The sequence below is a fragment of the Lottia gigantea genome (assembly GCF_000327385.1).
Source record: "Lottia gigantea unplaced genomic scaffold LOTGIsca_24, whole genome shotgun sequence".
Lineage (NCBI taxonomy): Eukaryota > Metazoa > Mollusca > Gastropoda > Lottiidae > Lottia > Lottia gigantea.
This window is the reverse complement of record NW_008708707.1, coordinates 1007812-1025494: the sequence shown is the minus strand read 5'-3', so window position 1 is coordinate 1025494 and position 17683 is coordinate 1007812. Positions and strand designations below refer to the sequence as shown.

Sequence of the window (17683 nt, the reverse complement as noted above, 5' to 3'; positions counted from 1 at the left end):
ATTCACAAGTTTTGCTGAATATGCAGTGGTTTTTCTAGAAGAAGTCAAGAAAAGTGGACAGAACAAAAGTTTCTCACCATACGACTGTTTTTACGACAGAGACTGGCATATTTCAACCAAGTCATTCTATCTTCTGATGGTGAAATAACCAAGGATCTCACTTGTAATATTTTCTGCCAGTCTTCTACATTCTGTTGACAACCCTGGAATAGTAACGAAATATAATGGAGTTTTACATCCTTTTCATCTTCGTAAGATGGGTAATGATGTAGAGTATGCAATGAGGTAAGTTATTGTCAGGCCAATTCCATAAGTGATAGATTTTTATGCCTTACTTTGAATGGGGAAAAAAACTTGGCAAACCAATAAAATTCAAAATGAGAGCAATAACATATAAGGTTGACTATAGAAATGGGAGATTACTATGTCTTCATCTTCTTTACTTGAGGGATGCAGTGGGCAATGAGGGACATCTTATCAGCACTACCCTAATTATTTTTCATTTCCAGCTGTGGAGAGATCTTTAATGTGCATAATCTGTATCACAATGGCCTTGGTTTATTGAGCCTCTTTTCTGTGTAAGCCTAGGTGTAAATGGCAGCCGAATGAATGAATGAATGAATGAATGAATGAATGACCTTGAGTCTATTCCACCAGTTTAATCTAATAGCTTCTCGTCTCTCTGGTACTAGTTTATATTGTATGATCTCTTCTAATTCAGCTAACATCTGTACATTCACCATTGCCTAGACAAATAATAAAACACTCTAACTAAAGTTCCCATCAAAATGTTTCCTTATTTGTTTCTACTGCAGGCTACTACACTTGACAACTAAGATCTGAAGAAATTTTTATGCAGCATGAGTTCCAAGATACTTAAAATTTCAACCAATCAAATGTTCAAAAGTTTTATTTGTTGTGTTCATACGATACATTTCATTTTTGTTTGTTCCAATTGGATTAATGTTTGTTCATTTTGGTGCAAAGGATTTAATTCTGACCCAAGTAAAATAAAGTGTTCATCATTATTGCTGGAATATGGGGATATTTCAATATTCATTCTTCATCCCACATGTACATATAACAGTGATTTTGATTGGCTTGAATGAATTCTTACCCCATAAGCTCGGTTGTAGCTCTCACCAATCATAGCTGTTAATTCAGTGTCCAATATATCTCTAGCTTTATCAATACACTAAATTAATACAAAATAAGTAAATGAAATGGAGTTTCATATCCAATTTTTCTGCTCCAGTTTGGGCTTATAAAGACAGGCAACACCATGCAGTGTGCAATGAGAGAAATTTTGTCCGGATAGCCACAATAACTTTCTCTTTTTCAATTTCCAGCTGTCGGTGGATCTTTAACATGCACAGCCTGTAGCACACAGGGCCTAGGTTTATTTCACCCAACCATACCCAAGATGCTTTTTCCATATCAGCTCCTCTGACTTGCACCCTTAGCAGAAGGAGCAGCAAGATTGTTGCCAGGATTGATCCCTGGGCTTACAGTTGGACAGCAAATGTCCAACTAAGTCAGTCATTGCCGCACCCAACAGCAGCATGAGATAAGTTCCAGCAAACCAGGAAATCCAATTGAAATATAACTTTGATAAGGAAGTAAGAGTCCAAGTCTTTGAGCTACCCCTACCCCCTAAGTGACAGCATGAGATGAGCTCTAGTCTAATATTCTATAAAACTAACCTGTTGTGCCTGTTTAAAATCATCAGAATGAAGAGCGAATACAGCCCTGTAAAAAGCTCCATCATAACTAGTTCTTGGTATTAAACACATATACTGTTCCATACTATTCCAATTACCTAAATAATAGTCAATATAAATATCAAACATATACTATATAATTGTGAATATAACGCACACCTATTTGTACCTTGACAGTACATCTTGTAATTGTAAATGAAACAGCGCCCCTGTCAGAAAAAAAGTTGGCAAAACGCAGACACCACAACATTGAATGATAATATCGCATATTTTTTGACATCTCAAATTTCAGTCCAAAATAAAGTTTTAGAATGCACTCATTTTTCAAGCATTTTACATCTGTCAGTTTTGTTTTGGTAATCTCACAGCTTCGATAGGAAAGGCTTTGGACCACAGAAATCATGATTTAAGCACAAATACTAACCTAAACCCCAAGCAGAAGCTGAAGCCATCCTGGCCATTTTAGTTCTACATGTATCATTGGCTGTAGACCATTTATCACAAGCTAGAGAATGCAGATTACCCCTGGAAAATAATATCAAAACATCTCATTTGAATGGGACACTTTCAGAGTATATATGCGACATTCTGAAATCCTCGTTTTGCACACTGTATGGCATCACAAGTCTTCATTGACCAAATCAGGTGCAGAAAAGTAGGACACAAAAATTTCATTTCATCATTCCTGGCAGTAAATAATGTACCAGTCATCAATATGACACCCTTCAAATAATAATGGACTCTCCCACATGTGCATTTCCTATCAATATCATACAGTGTCATGGTCATTTAGATGAGTTCAGTTCCAAAATAAGGGTGTTTTTCGGGATCCTGCACCATCAAATTCAAACTCACCATTGTCCTAGAGCCTCCAGACATCTCATTTTGCCCAAAAGGATAGAATCTTCATCTGGGTGTAGTTTTTCTTTCTCTTCATAGGCTTTAAGGGCATGATCCCATTCATGTAGTTTCTCATACCAGTTCTCACGAACTCTCTGTAACACCATCAAATATCATTCAAAATTTTGCAAAATATCTCATTGGACTAATAAAAAAATAATGCTGTTCAGTGCACAATGGGGGAAATGATATTTAGTACTGAACAATATGAGAGAGTTTTATATCCTTCTGTTCAGCACTTGAGGGCTGAAATTTTGCCCGGACAGCAGCAATGGCCTTCTCTTTTTTGATTTCAACTGTTGAGGGATGTTTGAAATACACAGCCTGTAGAACACAAGGCTCAGTTTCTGGTCCCATCAAAAAAACTTGAAGAATTTGAGGTAGAACACAAGGTATCTCCAGTGTTTTCAGTACGTACCAGATCATTACTGTGTTTCTTGGCGTAAGACAATACTCCTGCAGCAGCTTCAGAATGTTGTAGTTTATTGTTGATACTGAAAAAAAGCCATATATCTCACTGTATCATCAAGTGTGGGAATATATCAATTTTAACATCTAATTGAGCTACCCTTAACACTTTTCTACATAAAAAATCTTTGGTTTGTCTAACATTAAAAAACATATTGAAAAAGTTAGTTTAAGTTTCCATTGCCTATAGTAGATAAAGTGATATCTCCATGGAAGAATGCTGATTATTTCCATAATAGGCTTTATTAAATTGTAAATGAACAGAATGGCAAATTTCAACTCTGAAAAGTGATACAGATAACTGAGAATGAGCTATTTCAGCTGGCAAAACAAACTTTAGACAGCTACATCCTTACAAATTGAATTAGCTTTGTTCTTGAGTAATTTTCTTGCCCTATTAAGAATATTCAGTATTAAAAGAAATTCTATCTTACCTAATAAGAGCATCTAAAATTTCTGTTTTATCATCTTTATTATTGTGAAACTGTTCTTCTTTATAATGCAGAGCTTTAGCATAGGCTCTACATGTCATAGCTCTGTCTCCCAGCAGACTGCTATCTAATGGCAGAGGACCCTAAAAATAACAAGAGGAAATATTTTTGTATAGTTATGACACCAGGTAAGTCCACTGATGAATATATTCAGTTATTGACCAAGTTTAAGAATCTAAACTTTATCTCAGTGTAAGGCGTACAATACCTTTAAGCTGTTCTTACTGGCTCACAAAAGGGAACTGTCTTGGACCAAACTGATGCCATACCTTGTCACAATGTTCCATAAATTCAGCTAAATTCAGTAGAGTTTGAGTTATTTCAGTAATTTCCTGTGAATTCAGGGCCTGTTTCAATCTGTCAATCAGCTCATCTTGTTGACACTCAGTTAGTTCAGTCCAGCATGAGACAAAGGCTGCGTTAAACAGGTCTCTAGAAAAATACAATTTTATAAAATTTATCCATAATTGCTCAAACAGGTTGCATTTCTATAGGACAGACAATGTTATTCAGTGAGCAGTGAGGGAAATTTTGCCAGGTTGAAGTAAACATGGCATCCGTCTATTGTCCCATCCCAATGACCTATGTCAGCCCCTCCTACCTGCATCACTGACAGGGGGAACAGGTTTGAAAAATCCAACCCAAACTATTATTAAACCCTGAACCTTTAGGCTAGCAAGCAAACGTCTAACTCACTAAGCCACCGTGGCTCCCTAATTCAATAGTGAAGTCGTCAAACATACCTGGCTAGTGGATTATATGTTTGAGCTAAAACAAAACATGATCTTAAGGCAGGAGAAGACGACTCTTTTAACAAGGCAATAGATAATTTCCGTAGCCATTCCATCCAGTCTTCTTTAGATACACGTCTACCTGCTGCCAGCGCCTACAAAATATAACAATTATTACATATATAAACCTGAAAAATGTTGTTACAGACCTTTCAATGTGCATTCTCCAGAGAACTGATCTATTTCAGTGACTGTCCCTACCGAAGATTGACAAGTAGAGATCTTCAGACAGCAGACCAATTTCAGCCTTCTTCCCTACTGAAGATTGACAATTTCTTTTTTTATTGTATATAAAGCTGGGATGAACCACACCATGCAGTGTGCAATGGAAGAGATTGTCAGAACATCCACATACCATAATCTACCTGTGTTTATTATCCTATCCTAAAGAACTGTCCATCTCTATCACTGAAAACAGCCAAAACATTGAACAAGAGCCCCACTTTCATAACCATCCAAACCCAGCATAAAGATAACTTACCTTTTTCAAATGATCAAATTTAACACTAAGTTTTTTGATGGCTGCTGTATCACTGGATGCTGATTCAGCTATCTTATTGGCTTTACTTCTGTTTCTACGATGTTTCATAGAGTGTATATCTAAATCTTCATCAGAGATAGTTGTACCCTGAAATACACACATCAATATCTATACAGTTTAAAAAGGGTGGGTTGTAGCACACTTGGTAAGAGTGATGGAATCTTTACATCTTGTCATCTGCTTGATTACATAAAACAATGGTGGTAGTGGGTTCTTATTTCAGTCAGCAAGTGACAGTCTGGTGATTTAAAATAAATCATCTTTCCCCAGTATACCAGTCGACCAGCTGTAAATGGGAACAGATAATCCTGGAGATCAATGCCAAGAACATGATGGTGGTCATGGGTTCTAATCTCAGTTGACCTATAAAAATCTGGATACCTTATATAAGTCATCTTTCTTCATTATCGACCCAGAAGTAAATGGTTGCAGATATTCTAGAGAAGTCGAAAGGTTTGGCCAAGGACCACCTATATAAATCAAAACTTACCCGTAATAATTTGGTCATTAAAACACTATAGCGTTGATGACTGATGCGTTGTTTATGTAAAACTTTATTCATCATGGGTACAAATATCATAAACTTATGTCCCAGTTGAACAACCAAAGCGCAGAGAGTGTTCATTGCTGTGCCATGTAAGGCTGGAGTCGAGTCCAGTATTCTAGCTAGAGGATGGATTAGCTTGGAAGCGTAGTCTGTTAAATCCAGATTATCTGTTAATCTATCTATTGTCTCCAAGGATGACCTGCAAAATAAATATAGACCATGAGATACGTGTTATTCTATTTGATGTTAGGGAGCCACAGGGCCAACCAGAAGATATATTCTTGGAGGCTAACATGGATCAATGACTAAAGTTACGTCTCCTAAGAATTATGAAAATATCTATGAAAGTACTGATAAAATAAGGACAAGTCCATTGTATTTAGGATTTCAGGAAAAAAATGATTTTAAAATAAACCATCTTTCCTTATAATTCCATCAACCCAGCTGTAAATGAGAACAGATACTCCTAAGAACGATCAATGCTGACCAAGTAAAAGCTAGAAGACAGGCCGGGTATTGTAAACTAAAGGAACTGACATACTTACTTTCTGACTGCCATGGGTATTTCAGGTGAATCAAAGAGTTTAATGACAGGTGGTAATAATAAATGAAGATAATCATCTAAATTAGCTCCAAATAACTGCAGGGCATCTAATAACTGGAGAAATTAATAAAGAGGATTCAGACGAGTGTTAAGCTAAGATTCCATATACGCGTCATGCAGACATAAATGGCCCTTGCGGATCCGTCATGCGTCAAATATGATTCCATATGTGCGTTAAACATGTTTGTTATCTTTCTTGTGACACACGGACTTCATTGGCAAAATCTATCTTTAATCTTTAATTTTCAATTGCTACAGAATTTCATGAAATGCAAATCTAAACTGATAAGTCCAATCACTAAGCAGGCATGTAAAAAGGCCAAACTAACTCAAAGACCAACTAACCTCTGCAGTAACAACTCTATCAGAACTGGTATCATGCATGAAGACACGTAACATCTGTGGTATAATCTGGGGAAGATAGACTCGGAACTCTGTACCAAGAGCTCCTACAATATGTTCTATCAATCTTATTATTGTACTCTGCATCGTGCTGCTTGGTGTCCAGAAGTCCTGAAATTACAAAGACTAGATTTAGGGGGGGTTGTAGTCAACTGGCTAATTGTGTTTAAATCTTATGACATCGTTCCACCAAGCAAAATTCTTATTTGTTTTTAGTTTTCCTAAGGAAAAGGAAGAGGAAGCTGCCACCTTTATTTTTCAGATCCCCAAAATATATCATAATGAAGTAAAGAAGGCCCTCGCCTAAAATACTACTACCTCAATATATCTAATGGAAGTCCTTATTCAGTTTGTAAAGAAGCAGCATTACCTACCTTAACAATAGTAAAAATATCTTCTAAATAATTTTTAATATGTTGTTTTACTACTGATATTATAGCCCCTAGTTGTTGAAATAAATACTGGAAAAAAAAGTTTTATTCAGGCATCTCAACTGCTCTTCTATGGGAGATAACTCTTGATTAACTGTTACAATTTAAGACCACAATATTATAATACAATTACAAATATGGTTCATTTGAACATCCAAGGTCTTCGGGAATCTTTTTTTAAATAAAATCTAAAATCTAAATATCTAGAGCTCATCCTATGACATGTGTTTTGGGTGCATTGTCCTCATTGGGCAAACTACCAATAGTAATAAAGGTCCTGGGACATATGGTCAGCTTAGCAAAAGTTCTGAAAAGAGCCCAGAGACAGGACAGCTAACCTGGGAAAATAGGGGTCAACTTTCCTTAAAGGGCTTTGTAATTATGGTCAAAGCAAATGATCTTATTGAAAAGCAGCAAGTGAAGAAGGACATACCTCTCTGAAACTAGCCTCGGCATTGCGTATAACAGTCAGAAAGGATGGTATGACTTGTGGTATATATGGTACACATTTGATACGTAGTGACTTAAAGATGAAGGTGGTGGCTTGAACCACCATGGTGTGATGTTCTGATAGCGACGGGTCACGTAATATCTTCATCAAATTAGCTACAGTTATAGCAGGGTAGAACTCTTCTAAAGTGGAGGTAGCACTCATGCTTGCTAGCATTTCACTGGTATTCAAATCTAAAAATAGAATAGGTTAAATCAATGTTCGATTTAAATTCAACTTCTCCATCAATTGAAAAGATGGCATCTTTATGCAATTCTATCTAGAATCAAATTTCCTGCTACAGTTTGGGCAAACCCTCGACTAAATGCTCACCTTGATTACTGTCTCCATTAGTTTTATTATCAGATTTACTGATAGCTGATTCTCTTTCTGAGATTAATCCAATGTTCATTTTATGTTTGTGTGGATCAAGAGCACCAATCAACCCAAGAACTCTGATCACCTGCAATACAAACAAACACATCCCTTAAAAATAAAATGAAATTGAAATGAAATATGAAATGAAATGGAAAAGAATATGAAATGAAATGGAATATGAAATTGAAATTGAAATGAAATCGATTTTGGACGTCACAATTTGTCTGTTGAACTAGCAAAAAAAAAGACCATAAAATTTTTTAAGAAAGGGAAGACCGATGAAGATTATATATCCTAAACATGTCTCTGTAGTATGAGCTGTAGTAAATTAAAGATGAATACTCACCTCTCGTCTGATGCCTGGTGTTTGCTCTGTTTTTAAGAAGTTCAGTAAAACCTCTAGTAATGTGGGATATTTTTGATATGGTACAACAACACAACCAGTAGTCTCTATCAACTGACCTAATGTCCATAGTGAAATCTGTAAAAATAAAATTTAGATCCAACTTTTCTGCTTCATTTGGGTCAATGAAGGTAAATTTTGTCAAGCTAATAACAATAGACTCTTTGAAATGCATGGTTTCCATTGAATGTCCCATACCAACTAATACACAGCACTTATATGTCAGCACCTTCAATTTGCATCACAGACATGGGGATTGAACCTTCAGTTAAGTTCACAAGACAAGGGATGGACAGACCAATAGACAGACAAGGGCGATGGTATTTTGCTGGCCACTATGTCTAACTAACCTCACGTTTTTGTATAGATGTAGAATCTTGTAACATGTCCAGAATAATAGGTAATAATTCATCCATCCATTTCTTCATCTCCGTTCCACTCACCTACACAAAGACGTTTAAAAAATATTCCAGATACTATAGATAGTATATATACACTGAAAATTGTACGCTGAGCCTCACTTAACCATTTACACTAGCATGCATAAATAAGCATACATTTACGTCCTAACTGTCGCAGTCACCTTTCAGGCTAGGTGCATCAAGGGATTTGATTTCATCTCATCAATGCCAAGGTGGCTCCAAACTGGTCCCTTAAGAGAGAAGCTTTAGATGGAATGGGGGACCAGTTCGCTAACACAGCGAAGATGGCAAAACTTTTATACTTACCAAAGCTTGTTCTCCAATAGCTGTTAAGACACTGATAGTAACATTAGGATTGGGGTCTGGATTCTTTAATTTTGGAATCAGCACCTGTACAGATAAAAACATCAATTAGGAGTTTTACTTTTTTATACAGTTGGTCTTATCCTAGATTTTATACTTTACAGGGCTTATAATTGTTTCTATACTTTATAACTTAATAGTTACTAATACTTCTTTTAATACTTGACTTTTTTTATACATTATTGAGCGGGTGAATAATAGCAAAGCTACGCAGTGCACAATGAGCAATCTTACTCTAATTAACAGAAAAATTGTACCAACCTTTAAAATGGGCTCCATATAAGGTCTAATCAATCTAGCAGCATTAGCCACTAAATGTCCTAATAGTCTGGCAGCTTGTTCTTTATTTCTACCTATACCACTATATTCTAACTCCGTTAAAATCTAAAACAATAACATCCTCATTTTCATGAATTCAATCAAGAAAATTAATCGGAAAATAACATAACGAAGAAAAATCAACGAAATATCATTCTGTTATGGAGTTCATAAATGAAATGTACAAGTAAGAAAAGATCTCCCAGAACAATCTGTGGCTGAGATTGTAATCAACAGAGTCAACCTGTATCTCTGACAGTGGGAAGCCATACTTTTATGGATATATTTATGACATTTCAAAGCTAAGGGATTAACACAGAGAAAATTCAATTCAACTGCTTTATTAGGTTAATTGGACATACCTGAATCAACACTTTACGTAAAGACGGCATGACGTAAGCTGGATTTTTACTGGATAATCTTCCTATCATACATATAGCTCGTTCTCTTATTTCAAAAGCCTCATCGTTCAAGGCTACAAACAAAGCACTGACGTTTTCAGCTTGTGCTAGATGAGGATCAAACCTTTCATCTAATGAGTCCAACACACATAGTCTTATATCAGGATCTACAAAATACATTATATAATTAGGTAAGTCTATTCTGAGAAGAATGAAGGTCCCCGAAAATTAGGTAACAATATAAACAGGAGAGAAATAAAATAAACATTCCTGTTTTATGACAAATAATGAAGAAACAAACCTGAATCTGTAATACCAACTACCAACAATTTATTTAATACGTCTGCTACTGTTGTCATGGCAGCCATACTAACTTGTTCTTGATTGGTTGATAATAACTGTAAAATTATAAAGTCACATAAACATTTGACTCAAAACTTCATGGCAAAAATTGTCTTCGTTATATTATTATATTATTTCATCTACGTAAAATTTATATTTTCCCTAAGCAAGACTGCATTCAGTCAGTTGGCAGTTGACTGTCAAACAAAAATAATTTTGAACGTACCACTAGTAGAGGTGTTAACAGTCCAGCACAAGTTTGAACAGCTTCTAGTCGTATCTCTTTATGTTCGCTAGAGAGATACTGATCAGCACAATGTCGTACAAACTGAGTTAGAGAGTGACCTGGAAGGAAACACCAAAATCAGTTCCTTTTGTTTCTTTTTTTTCTCTGATATTTGACATCTCCAATGTAATCTAACAATTTTCTACCACAGTAAAGTTCTAATAACATTATTTTTAACCAATCAAAGTATTTAATATAGGACCTGTTCCTTGATAACAATGATGAATTGATAAATAGCGAAACCCAAAGAGACTATCATACTGCTCTCATTCATTATTGTCAGCTTTTACATGCTTTGATTGGTTAAAAATAAATATCATCACTAGAACAGGACTGTGGTAGATAACTTGTTAGATTACAGAATAAAAAATAAAAGAAACATAATTAAATTTAATGGAACAGTGAAAAAAAATTAAGTTTTAGTATAAAATTCTTACCTTCAAAATCAAAACTTCCCAAAGTTCTTAAAGCAAGAGTGATTCCTGTTACATCATGTGATTCTGTTAATATACCTCCTGATGCTGAAATGAATGAATGAATGAATGAATGAATGAATGAATGAAATAATGAAATAATGAAATAATGAAAGAATGAAATGAATAAATGATAAACTAATATTACCTGTAGGAGGGAGGGGAGATGCTGGGGTTTTAGGAGCACCAGGATGTTTTAAAGATCTACCCATTAATATCATAGATAAACTCTTTAATAAACCATCTTGTATCTCTTTCTTTAACTGTGGTATCTGTTTAGCTATGTCTCTTAATGCAGCAGTAAGGGCAGGGCTGAAATGAAAAAAAAAAGTATTCATCCTACATGCCCAAAATTGCTATATATATTTATAATATGTTTCAATATAACAAAGAAATAGTACGAACCTAAGTCCAGTTGCCAGCATAGAATCTAATAAATCTCGTATATCTCTAGTAATATTGGACCCGACGGCCCTAGCTAGCATACTAATACACGTAAATACTGCAGGATCCACCACAAAATTACGATGCTTTCTGAAATACAAAGATAAGTTGAATGACTAAAAATCTTAGTTAAATAATCTATACCATTCACAGGATATACAAAATAAAGAAAAATGGGAGGTTAAATGAAATAAGATAAGAAAGATAACTCTGAACTGGACCTTCATGATGAACACCAGCTGTTGAATGTAACCAATATACAGATTTCAAAGCTCTCACAGACTGTACTACAACCCTTCATTAAGTACCATATTCCTCTTCTGAAAAAAATCATCAAAATTAATCTCAGCTTTTGGATTTTCAGGAATTCAGTGACTTACTTTGAAGAGATATCTTTTGGTGGTAGTGAAGCTCGTATAATTTCCATAATTCTTGGCAGTAGTCGGAAAATTTCCTCATTGACTGAAATAGCTAGTAATCCTATAGCTTGAAACGCCTGGGTTCTATCTTTATCCCTTTTTAAAATCACTAGTAGAAAGTTTATAGTATCTGCTAAATATCTATAAAAAAAATAAATTAAAAAAAATATCACTTTTTGAATGAAAGTTTGGTTTGTGATGTGACGGACATTGTTTCAAATATAGAAAATACAATGTCTATTTTCACATTGAAGATTAAGGACATTTGTAGCCATTATGCTAATAAGCCTCTTATTTTTGCAGTTACTGTTAAGAATTTAAATAGATCATGGACAGCAAGTATTATAACCTGCAGAAACACATCATGTAAGTTTGCATCTTAATCAGATTGATGGTAACTTAAAGTAAGGGCCACATACTTTTGGCTGTGAGCTATACAGTGTTAACTTACATTCTAGAGAAAACAGTAGGATTAAATGAAGCTAGTCTAGGTAATACCATTAACATTGTTGTCTGTATAAAACCACTTTTACTTCCACGATGTCTCAACACAAGATTACATACCTTTAAATGAAAATCTGTATTAATACGGAAATCTGGAACTTGTAAAGAGGTGTATCTGATACACTGCTAGCATCAATTTGCACTACATCAAATTCTGTTGTTCTTGTAATTCCACTAAAACTAATTATTCTATTACCTCCTTATTGCAAAAGTTGCTAATAATATCTAAGGGCCTTTGTTATAGTAAACTTAGCTAGTCAACTCAGCAACTTTTTTATAAAGCCAGTAAAAGTCTTAACAAACCTTATCAAAGTTATTGTTGATTAACATTTTACATGTTTTACTTTCAAAAAGATTATTTCCTGGTGACAAGTTTCTATATCCAGTTGTACCAGTTCGTATTGTCATTAATAACGCCTTTGATTTATTCTGAATATGTTGATATGATCCATGGTGAAGATGACTTTTGGACTTGCTTCCATAGAGTTCCTGGAAATGTAATTTTACTTTCTATTTTCCTGCAGCTGTTAGGGTAATGAAGATAGGCAATACCATGTACAATGAAGGAATTTTGCCAGGACAGTGGCATATGCCTACTTTTGAGGGATCTTTAACATGTACAGCCTGTAGCACTAAGGGCCTCAGTCATTTGGATACTCTGATTGATTAAACACTTTTTCCATGTCAGCCACAAGGTATTATCTTAAACTATATCTGGATTGAACCCTGAACCATCAGGTAAGTGAGCAAGCGTCTTATTCACTGAGCCACCGTGGCTCCCAAGGTACTGAGGGGTAAAATGATTAGTATAATGAACCTACCCTCAGACTGGTCTCATGAATATTCTGTTGATTTGTTATCTCTTCCATCTCAACTCTTGCTTTCTAAAAATGGTTAGAATATTTTTCTACATTGAATTTAGTGAAAATTATAAAGGGATATCAGCTTACAGCACACAAGGTCTTGATTTATCGCCCATTTGAACACCTAGACACTTTTTAGCTGTTAGCCCCTCCAACCTATATCACTGACAACAGGAAACTAGGTTGAATAATTCAAAGGTTTATCTCAACCTATGCTAGGATTGATCACTTGACCTTCAGATTAGCAAGCAAGTGTATAACTCACTGACCCATTGGACTCTCTGCAGCTCTTGATATTGGTCAACTGGCCCGAGAGTAAAATTGGAACTTGTGACCCCTTGAAACCTTAAAGCGATAATTTGATGACTCTGATAGTAATCAGTGCTGTTTCAAAGTCAAAATCTAGTTTAACTCACCTCTCCTTCCACGTTACTACAACGTAAAAGTTCGTTAATAATCAGTAGTGATCCATGCATCCAATCATCTCGCGTCATTTTATGTTCTCGTAATGTGACGTCATCAGCTACTTTCAAAGCTTCGTCAAAACATTGCTGAAAATGGAATAATAAACTAGGTTTTGTCTCACAAATACATCTAAGGATCAATTTTGAGGTACGTATTGTATTTCTCAATGTTAAATTCTACACTCACAGCAAATTCTTTAGATTTGTGATAAATTGGACCCAGCTCTTTTAAAAACTTGACTTCCTTGCCAAAACAATTAAGTGTCTACTGTAACAATCTGGTTCCCTTTAAGAGATATTCTGGCCAATGAAAACTATTGTCTCAAAAGCATTTTCCTTGGTAAAAATATCTTCACAATCTTGTAAAGTATCCAATAAAATTCAATTTCCTTACCAATAACAATATATCCAATGCATTCAGACCTTAGTGAAATCTAAGTGAAAATGCCTATTTAAAGAACTGAAGTCAGTGAACAAGTTTCTTTACCTTATACCACTGTGATCGTTGTGTCTCCTTCGTTTCTCGTTGTGATGTGACAGTAAGAGCAGCTTGTAGTGCTGATACTGCAGCTTCTCTCACAGACGGCTAAATTTATAAACAAAATATAATTTATATTAGGAACTTAAAATGCACAAATTCTAAACTACAGCAATACATTAGTCATGTAACAGGAAAAACAGTTCAAAGGAATATAGATACATCTAAGAATTGGAGCTTGTGATGAAAGGTGACTTAATCAGTAGTCAATAGAATTTCACTGTCATAGCACAAAGAATCTTAATATTTCCCAGCTTTTCATAGCAGCTTTTCAGTTCTCAACTTGAAGGCATATTAGAAAAAAGAAAATCTATTTGGGGCATAAGACTAACCTTTAAGTCTCTTATGGCATCAAATATACAATCGAAGAATTGTTGAATTTGTTGAAAGAAGAAAGTTGGAGTATTCACTGCAAGTTCTTTTAACACCAACACCTGATAAAATAAGATAACAAACATCAGTTTATATTAAGGGAATAATTAGTTTTGAAAAAAAGAAATTTTATGTTGTATTTTGTTGTTTTTTTCTGAGCAAGTCAAGGTTACTTTTTTGTCACATTCAGAAAAATGGAAAGGATCTCAAGAACAATCTCAAAAAAATTTAAATGGATAAAAAAATTGAGTAAAACTTACTGCAGCCATTCTTTTTCCTTCATTACGTTCCTCAGACAACCATTCCAATGCTCTTTTCACCTCAAACTCTATATATTCTGCAGCATGAGTTCCTGAAAGTAATGCCAGGTTGCCAACAGCCATGGCAGCCATCTCCATAACACTGACTTCATTTGAAGGAAGCATATTCCGTAGATAATTAGTGAATCTTGTAACTCTAGTTGATGTGTTTCCTACATCTACTCCACTTAATGTAGCTAAGAAAAAACGAAAAATAAATATCTAAGCGGAAATCTTTTGAAAACTGCAGAAGCAGGAAAAGGTTGAAGCTCTTGTCATCTTTGTATTGATTGGATAAAATCTATAATAATCTATCATAAAGGCCTATCCAGCCCCTGTCTTTAGAGTGGGGTCCGTGAGGGCTGGGACCCAGCAAGTGAGAATTAAGCCCCAGGCAAAACCTTCTTCAGTTCAGCAGAGACTGATTCATTTACAGTGACTTTGTACAAAAACCAAAAAGATAGATTTTGATACGTTTTTGGCACCTCAAAATTGTCAGAAATGATCCATCATCAATTCTTCAAATTTTGTGAGAACAAAATCTGAGCCCCAGTACTAATTCATTTCTGGCATATCGTGAAAAAGGTTCTGTTAATATTTATCAATATATAGATGTAGGTGTAAAAGAATATTACTACTATAACAAACCTATAGCAAGAATCCCTCCTTTCTTTTCATTCAAATCAGAACTGGACACCATTTCAAAAATATGATGGTTGAAATCATCCATGAAAGCCATGTGTTCCTCAACTGGCATCTCCCTTAGCTCTGTACTGACAAAATGATGTAACTCATTGACAGTCTTATTCCTAACTTCTTCATTCCGATTTTTTAACCCAGCTACAAACTGTAGCAGCATCTGTGTAGTTGTCGACATTTTGAATATGTAGAACAATATGATAAGCTAATATGTCAGTCGTAGTATATCAGATTACTTTCAAAGCAGGCTCATTTCTTGTATATTCTCTGAAAAATAAATGAAATGGACTTTGAAATTTTTACTTAATGAAGACGAGCAATGCCATGCTGTGTGCAATGGGGTGAATCCATGACAACTCTTTCAGTTTGAAGGCCGAAAGACCTTTAACATGCACAATCTACACGTAAAATCTACCTTGACCAAAACCCTTGCTGTCCTAGTTCTGAATAATTTGATAGGTTACTAGTGGCAGTAGCTAAATATTGTTATGTGGCATTTCCAATAAATAACATGCCATTTATGGGGGCAAGACTGAGTCTGGGAAGGAAAAAGGCATTGACATGGAACTGACAGAGCAACTCTTGATTTGGATTGAGGATATGGCATGATTATGAAGTATTGAACTTGAACTGTAAAGTCTTGACTTTAGTCCACAGAGCTAGAGCTAAAAAGGAAAACAAGAACATTGAACAGTGAATTTCTTGTTGAATCTTTGAACGATTTCACATGACTTCTTGTGAAAAGTAAAGTCAAGTATAAGATGCAGCAAAGCAGTTAGATATGATATCGTAATACGAACTGTCAAAGATGGAAAAACAAAAAGAATCTTTAGTTCGTGCAAAATTAATTGACGAGAAGTCGGCCATTTCTGGTCACGTGATCAAAGATAAATAATGTCTTGCCTAAAATGTAGTGATGGACTATTAGAGTTTTTTTTTCAGCTAAGTGGTTTTAGAAAGACAATCTTCATATAAAACCAATTGTTTCCCTTTTAAAATAAATATTGACTTTGAAAAGTGGTTGGAAACAAATAAGCAAGTTTTATGTTTAATTTTCTTGAAAAAGTACATCATTATATTTTACATGCAACCGGCACATTTAATAACTTCCGACCAGGCTGAACTTAGCGTACACATTCAACTAGCATACAGATTCGGGTCGGATCGGGTCGAATTGTCTAGGCAAATCTGAGTTATTTATAACTTAAATATTGTTAAAATAACTTAAAAACTTTTTTTATGACAAATACACATAAGAATTCTTTCAATTAAAGTCTTTGTACTGTGGCCCATTTAAGACATAATTTTTTTGTTATGGAAGCTGAAACTTACAAAAGTTATCAGCAAATTAAAAGGCATAGCCGTCATAGGAACTTTTTGAAATTCATACCATACTATCTCACACTTGTCATTATTCGAAATATCAAATCACCAAATTGCTGTCTCCCTAATTACTTAATGTTGGTGCACTTTTGTAGTTGAAAATTATCAATATCAGGATTAATGGCATTTTGCTCAACACTGCATCTTGGAGAATATAAAAGTACCCCACAATTTCCACTTGTTATCTCTCTTAGCCTATTTAAGTCAAAATCAGATAGTGTTTTTTCCTTGCGGTAGCAGAATGCTCTGGGTTCAAATGTCAATCGAGACTTTTTTCCAGGAGTTTGAAAATCTTCTTGAGTAGTATCAAATCTACCTGTAGCCTAACCTTTTTCACAACAAGATTTCTTACAAAGTCAGGTTATGTAACCCTTTTCCCTTGAACATGTGGTTTGTTTGGGATGTACATGCTTTGTTGCATCCCAACTCTATTTGCCTAACAATAGGTGCAACAAGGCAATGCAATGTTTGCAATACCCTCGTAGACCTGCTGGACAATTGCAGTAAGCTCTTTCCACTTTTCCCGTTCTCTTCTGAAGGACTGTCCATACACTATATGGTGCTTGTGTCTGTGCCTTTTGTGGAGCAACAAAAGCCTTTACATAGCAGTAAGATATATTTGGACTGATTCGATGGTATTGTCCAGATAAGTATAAACTTTCTCCTTCTTTTGTTGATTTTGATCCTTTCGTCGGGACATTATGGTTCTCAACACCTGTAAAATTAATTCAGTTTATACATATACATGTATAATACATCATAGAGTAGTTTATTGAGGAAACAAATCACAAACTTGCATGAGTGTAAACTATACACACCTGCTTTGTTCGTTATTTATCTGTTTGCACACAAGATAAGCCAAGAGGCGAGACCTATTATACGAGGTGAATCAATCTACCGAAGTGATTGATTGCTTAATACCCCAG

General features: G+C 35.0%; 1 protein-coding gene across 1 annotated transcript in view; it reads right to left on the bottom strand.

Moving 5' to 3' along the window:
* Nucleotides 1-15552, bottom strand: part of LOTGIDRAFT_214800 (hypothetical protein) — a gene marked incomplete at both ends in the record, with an annotated part of 29976 nt that extends 14424 nt beyond the window's left edge. Inside the window, 32 exons of the mRNA XM_009055294.1 lie at nucleotides 2146-2246; nucleotides 2577-2716; nucleotides 3040-3115; nucleotides 3524-3663; nucleotides 3850-4012; nucleotides 4324-4466; nucleotides 4853-4999; nucleotides 5403-5658; nucleotides 6005-6117; nucleotides 6409-6576; nucleotides 6840-6926; nucleotides 7330-7580; nucleotides 7720-7849; nucleotides 8111-8245; nucleotides 8518-8610; nucleotides 8896-8979; nucleotides 9214-9336; nucleotides 9633-9838; nucleotides 9973-10069; nucleotides 10240-10358; nucleotides 10737-10811; nucleotides 10912-11084; nucleotides 11178-11306; nucleotides 11597-11776; nucleotides 12087-12199; nucleotides 12443-12628; nucleotides 12961-13023; nucleotides 13419-13553; nucleotides 13954-14052; nucleotides 14337-14438; nucleotides 14637-14872; nucleotides 15324-15552. Coding sequence (XP_009053542.1) covers nucleotides 2146-2246; nucleotides 2577-2716; nucleotides 3040-3115; nucleotides 3524-3663; nucleotides 3850-4012; nucleotides 4324-4466; nucleotides 4853-4999; nucleotides 5403-5658; nucleotides 6005-6117; nucleotides 6409-6576; nucleotides 6840-6926; nucleotides 7330-7580; nucleotides 7720-7849; nucleotides 8111-8245; nucleotides 8518-8610; nucleotides 8896-8979; nucleotides 9214-9336; nucleotides 9633-9838; nucleotides 9973-10069; nucleotides 10240-10358; nucleotides 10737-10811; nucleotides 10912-11084; nucleotides 11178-11306; nucleotides 11597-11776; nucleotides 12087-12199; nucleotides 12443-12628; nucleotides 12961-13023; nucleotides 13419-13553; nucleotides 13954-14052; nucleotides 14337-14438; nucleotides 14637-14872; nucleotides 15324-15552 — 4492 coding nt within the window. The remainder of the gene's footprint in view (nucleotides 1-2145; nucleotides 2247-2576; nucleotides 2717-3039; nucleotides 3116-3523; nucleotides 3664-3849; nucleotides 4013-4323; nucleotides 4467-4852; nucleotides 5000-5402; nucleotides 5659-6004; nucleotides 6118-6408; nucleotides 6577-6839; nucleotides 6927-7329; nucleotides 7581-7719; nucleotides 7850-8110; nucleotides 8246-8517; nucleotides 8611-8895; nucleotides 8980-9213; nucleotides 9337-9632; nucleotides 9839-9972; nucleotides 10070-10239; nucleotides 10359-10736; nucleotides 10812-10911; nucleotides 11085-11177; nucleotides 11307-11596; nucleotides 11777-12086; nucleotides 12200-12442; nucleotides 12629-12960; nucleotides 13024-13418; nucleotides 13554-13953; nucleotides 14053-14336; nucleotides 14439-14636; nucleotides 14873-15323) is intronic.
* Between the last annotated feature and the right edge of the window lie 2131 nt (nucleotides 15553-17683).